General features: G+C 44.1%; 1 protein-coding gene across 1 annotated transcript; it reads left to right on the forward strand.

Annotated features, from left to right (window-relative positions):
• Nucleotides 1-2,696, forward strand: LOC124664662 (vesicle-associated membrane protein 727-like). Its single transcript, XM_047202154.1, has 6 exons — nt 1-176; nt 503-759; nt 887-1,082; nt 1,192-1,312; nt 2,065-2,127; nt 2,235-2,696. Exons 2-6 carry the CDS (start codon nt 552-554, stop codon nt 2,376-2,378), a joined length of 732 nt encoding a protein of 243 aa, XP_047058110.1. The 5' UTR covers nt 1-176; nt 503-551; the 3' UTR covers nt 2,379-2,696.
• The last annotated feature ends 3,614 nt before the right edge of the window (nt 2,697-6,310 follow it).

Here is a 6,310-nt window from a genome sequence, read left to right on the forward strand (position 1 = left end):
AACTCGCTACTAAGCAACGCAACAAGACATGGAATAGACCCGAAACCGTCGCCCACCTCCGATCGATTTCACAATTCACAGCGGCAACAGCGAGGAGAAACAAGAAGAGAGGCCAGGCCACCGCCGCCACCACCACCCTGCGCGACGAAGCCTGCCGGAGCCTGCGTTTCTACAAGGTTCGCCCCCTACCCCTCCCCTGTTCCAGTTTGACCCCTCCCCGCCCCGAGATCCGATCCGATTCGATTAAATCGACCCTATCTCTGCTTATTTTCGGATGATAATACTGTAAATTGCGTTGGAGTCTCTGAATCGTGTGTTGTTTGCTGAGCCGATTCCCAATTCTCGGCGCCGCTTAAATCCCGTGTGTGTGTCGATAATTTAACTTTTGTCGTTAGTGCTTCGTATTCGAATCAATTTGCGGACCAATTTAGGTTAGTTTGCGGATACACTGTTTTTCGATTCGTTCGAATCAGCGTGCTGATTTAGCGCTGTTGGGAATTAGGGTTTTTGTCGTCGGGTGATTTCGGGAGGTGGTAGAAGACGAGGGAGCCATGAACGGGGGCAGCAGCAGCAGCAAGCAGACGCTGATATACAGCTTCGTGGCCAAGGGCTCCGTGGTGCTGGCCGAGCACACGGCCTTCTCCGGCAACTTCAGCACCATCGCCGTGCAGTGCCTCCAGAAGCTGCCCCCCAACAGCACCAGGTCCACCTACTCCTGCGATGGCCACACCTTCAACTTCCTCGTCGACCGCGGCTTCGGTACGCCCGCTATTCCCCTCTTGATTTTGCTCGCTGCGGCCGCAAGCCTTTCTTGCGACGGTGTCAATGTGGTGTGAACCTGTTGGGCTGGCTTCTGATGTTACTCGCCATGATGCGACGCGTGCAGTGTTTCTCGTGGTGGCGGAGGAGGCGGTGGGGAGGAGCGTGCCGTTTGTGTTCCTGGAGAGGATCAAGGAAGACTTCATGCAGCGCTACGGGTCCAGCATCGATGAGGAGCACCCGCTTGCTGATGACGCGGATGAGGACGACTTCCTGTTTGAGGACAGGTTCAGCATCGCCTACAATCTTGACCGGGAATTCGGGTATGGATTCTTTCCTTGCTGGGTTGTGTTGCTCTGTTCTTTGTTATACTTTGGTGGTTTGTTACCATGGAAGTGCTTATTTGTTATTTTCTCTTTCTCCTGGGTTCAGGCCAAGGCTCAAGGATCACATGCAGTACTGTATTAATCATCCAGAGGAAATAAGCAAGATCTCCAAGGTGAAAGCGCATCTTTCAGATGTTAAAGGAATCATGATGGATAACATTGAGAAGGTATGTATTTAACTGAACTTGTTCTTTCGAGAGATGTTCTGTTGCAAACATTTTACTTTTGAGAAACAAGCAAGCATGTTATGAATAAGGTCTCTCAGCTCTCTCAAGTTTCTGATTCTATTGTACTATGCACTGGAAATTGAAAGTCAAATAGGGATTATCACAGATTCGTACAATTTGTTATCTTAAGGTAACACTGTATTAATATCAACTCAATGCTAGAGTTAATGCACCTTCACACCAAAGTAATTACTTCTAAAGTAGGTTGTGATATCTGGCGGTGAGATTTGGTACAATTTGAAGAAGTAAGTATTGTATCTTGTCCTTTATTTTGATTCAAGATGTGCCATTTCCTTACAAGGGATTACATACAATTGCTTTTGCTCTGACAAGTCGCCTTTGTTGATATGTCATTTGCTTTATCCATCGATTTTATGTATTTCTCTGCTGGGTGCTTAACTTTTATTTGATAACTCATTATTCTGCCATTATGGCAAGTAAATTCCAATATCATGGGGCATATCTTATTTCCTGTGGATACACAGAGAGTCAGAGATCCAACTCTAGTGCCACATCATATGTCACTATGATGCGTAGGTGGGTGGTTTGCAAAAACCAAGCAATACAAAGCGCAAATTGGCCACATCATATCATTCAGTTGAATTCATCAATTCAACAGCACTCGTTTCTCTTTTGTGTTTCCTATCTTTCATTTTATGGAGTTTAATTTTATTTTGCTGGGCATTGCTTAGATATTGGATCGTGGCGAGAAGATTGAACTTTTGGTTGGCAAGACCGAAACCTTACAGTCCCAGGTATGGATGTAACAAGTCTTGGCTACCCGTATCCTCTGTTTGAAATTCTATTTAAGTAAGATGTGCAAGCAACTTTACTGAGGGATGTGTTGTTAAATTTGCTTCAGGCCGACAACTTCCATAGGCATGGCAGAGAGCTGAGGCGCAAGATGTGGCTTCAGAACCTGAGGTTTAAGCTGATGGTGGGTGGTGCCGTCGCTTTTTTGATCCTCATCCTTTGGCTGATGGTTTGCAGGGGCTTCAAGTGCTAGAGTTCAGAGTCCTCGTATGTTAAAAAAAAAAACAGTTAAGAGCCCGCATTCGACCTTTTCTTCCAATGTCATTCTGTGTTCTGTTTTCCTTGTCATGTGAATATAATGACCACCGAATCAAGATTTGTCTATGTTCCGAACAGCTATCTGGCGTGGGACCCTAATTTCTCATGGACCGTTGCTATGTTTCATATGATCATAGGGATCTGAAATATTTGTGCAAGCTTTGAAGAAGGGTCCGCCAATAGATTGTTTCTGTACATTCTGAAATGCAAGCTTATTTGACCTTTCTAAAATGAAGCTTATTTGGCCTTGTGATATCGCCATGTTCATGTTTAGATGCTCTTGACGATAATGTAAGTCTGTCACTATGATGCGTAGGTGGGTGGTTTGACACGCAGTGCTGGATGGCGGTGTGTTGTGTGTGGTTCAGGCTTTGCGTTATGAACGGCATATATTTCATGCCTGACGTAATAACCCCATTGCTACACTGATGTACGCGGCTAGACTGGTTATTTAATCCAAAATGAGTTTGACACCTCTACCTATCGAAACCGAATGAATAACCTGGTGTTATCATCTCTAACCACGTTCACCAGAGGCAGTGAGCGCATACAGCGTGTAGGCTGAACCGCTGAAGAACAGCCTCCAAAATTAGACACGTTTATATTTTGTAAAAAAAAAACTTCAAATAATTGCGGCAACGCCCACCTATGTACCCAGTTCGAAAACGAAATTGCTTCACGTACCATAAAACCCATCCGACTTTGGTATGATGTGCAGCTGGGCCGCGGAGATTTTTCCCAGGCCTGCAATCAACATGCATGTTTTACATCGTACACAGATCGGACGAATTTTGTCGTATTGGAATGTTGAATGCCTAGAAAGTAACTAGCCACACAAGTCTGACCAAAAGGGCGAAGTATCAAAAAAAATTCCTGGGAAAGCCTTCCAGTCAGTTTATATTAATGTGGGTAATAGGGATGTATCATTTGAAATGACATCAACTAAAATATCAGGAGGGTCCTCTTTCCAAATAGATGTAAGAGGTCCAACCGCTCTACTAGCTAACCTATCGGCTGCCATATTCGCCTCCCTAGGACAATGCTCGAAGATCACATCTACAAGCTCGCTGCAAAATAAAGTGCAATCTCCGAAGATAGTTGCAGCTGGTCCGTCTGTGTTGCCACCACTTTTCATAACTTCAATGACTTCTGAGCAATCTGAGGGCCTGTTTGTTTGAAGTCTGTGGTGCATCGGTGTCGTGCGAGGAAAATGTCTTGTGTAGAAAAAGCTGCTTGTGCAGGGAAGCGGCTGTTTTAGGTTTCATTGTTTGGCAATCTGATTGGCTGTCCGGTACGTGAATAGATGAATTATCCGAAATACCCTTCAAGAACGTGAGAACATATTTTAGTCTATATTTTGCCTAAACATGCGATAAATATTTAGCGCCGAATGGAGTACTATCATATGGATCACACTGCAGAGGAGAAAAAAAGTATCACAGATCTGTTTTCTTTCTACTGATTTCGGAATGTTTGTATTCGATCCATATGTAGCATGAAAATTTACTTTTAAATGTGCACGGCAGATTGTCTTGTCTCTCTCATACTATGCCATGCATGGCCTACTCAAGTTCACTATTATACGTACTAGTACCAGTATTTTCCGCGACTGAGATAAATTACAAACCTTTGTTGGCAGCGTTAATCAAGAACTAGTAGGAGCTGCATGCACTGAGCCAGCATAGTAATTACCTATTGCGTTAATCAAGAACTAGTAGGAGTAGTATACTCTTTCCTAATTGCACGGAAGCCCTGCTGTGCTTGTGTCGTTTCGGTTCAGCACGTCAGCTTGCAGCGGTCCGGTGGCACATACACGTAAATATTACAAACGCCAAGGGCAAAAGGATATACCGTTTCAGAGTTAAGTGAGGAAGCTGCGGGAAGCCGGAGAAAGCACCTCCGGAGGTGCTTTTCGTTTCGTGTGTATCGCGCTCGGTGGCTTTGGAAAAGTCTACAGCCAACGCAGTCCGTTTGTTTCATTTCATCTGCTTATTTTAGTGGAAAGCCAAAATAAGCCCAAACAAACAGGCTCTGAGTACACTATCAGCCTATTACATCCCATCGCTCCCGTCAAAGACATACCATCGGGAAGGGCACATGCTTCAGCAGTATATGCATCCTCAACAAAAGGTAGCATGCAATTACGCCCCGCAACAAAGAAGTCTTGATCGTCTCTAATAATTGCACTTGTCGCCCCGGTACCTCTGTCTGGATCAAAAGACGTGTCAACATTAAGCTTCACATATCCCTCCTTTGGCTTGACCCATCCATGGCGCACAATGCCCTGGCATTCCTTCTTATTAGCCCTTGCATAGTTGATGACTGGTTGTCGAATAGATTCACCATGTGTCACTTGACGGCGCTCCCACCACACATACCAGATAATTGTTGATATGAGCTCCGCACGTGCTACCTCCAGTAACATCGGTGTTGTCGACATCTTGTCTAAGAGCAGGCTCCCGAGTACTGAAGAACCATCTCTATCAGTATTACATGTATCTTGAATAATCGTTGCCATTCCGAGATGATCCCACACCTCCTTCACCCGCGGGCACTGAAAATAAGCATGGCAGATGCTTTCACAGTCCAGCGTGCATAAAGGATACTGGGAATTGTTTTGCATATGTCTATTCACTAAAACCCCAAGGCAGGGTATAGCACCCAATATTGATCGCCAACAGTGGATTTTGATTTTAGTCAGCACTCTCATTGAAAATATGGTCTTCCAAACCGGCGAAGCAGAATAAGACCCAAGTACATTTGTTATTCTAATCTTACGCCCATGCTGATGATCCCACTCGATATGATAAAATGATCCCACTCGATATGATAAGATGATTTACTGGTAGAAATGGAGCAGCTAGATCCTAAGATCATCTAGATACTATTCATGTACATATAGACAAGTATAGATGCACATATAGTAACCAGTAGAGGATACATAGGTGCTAGAAGCTACAAAGACCACCTAGTAAGATCCTAGCCAAGAAACCATCAGATTAAACCTGTATTTCTTCACAGGTCAAACGCAGTGGCATTCATATTAAGTATGATTCCCTACTGTGCAAGCAAAGATGAGTAGCCAACAAGAATTAATCCAACTGTGAGAGCAACCAAGCAGTAGCAAGGCTATTGTGGTCACATCAACCACAAATCCATCCATTAAACCAAAATTACAAGTCATCATCATCCAGAAATGGATCCAGACTTTAATTATCTCCCAGTTGATCATGGAGTTATCAAATCATACACATCAATGCATATAATCAACACTGCATAAGCAGTTCATCCATAAATAATCCACCAAGGCATGTATATAAGATAATCCAATCAATAGCATCACTGAGAGGCAACAGTAGCATGGACCATTGCATCCTAGCCATTGAATTTGATCCAATGTGCTATGGACAGAAACAGCAACACACATACACTTGAGCATCAGCTAGAGCAAGCACAAGTCACAACAGTAACTAGAGCAAGCCATTCAATTAGCCAAGAATCAACCAGTAACTAGCCACTAGCATATGTTGATCAAATGGATCAATTAGATCAAGCACAAGGCACAGCAAGGCACCACAAGCATGTAGTGATCCAAAAGTGGATCAATTGGATCATACACAGGGCATAGCAGAGCATCACTTGCACCACAAGTGTCAGCAATGCTAGTCTAGGTCAACAGCAAGGCCACAAGCAAGCACTTGCATAGCATAAATGGATAGGATAGGATGAAACAAGCTCCAGTAAGCATATGAGCAGCACAAGGACATGAACAAAAATGGTAGGCCTAGCACAGAGGACCGGTGAGAATTATACATGCATAAGCATAGCACCAGTAGACATGGATAGCCTAGAACATGGCATCAGTAG

This window comes from Lolium rigidum, chromosome 1, assembly GCF_022539505.1.
Source record: "Lolium rigidum isolate FL_2022 chromosome 1, APGP_CSIRO_Lrig_0.1, whole genome shotgun sequence".
In the NCBI taxonomy this organism is placed as follows: domain Eukaryota; kingdom Viridiplantae; phylum Streptophyta; class Magnoliopsida; order Poales; family Poaceae; genus Lolium; species Lolium rigidum.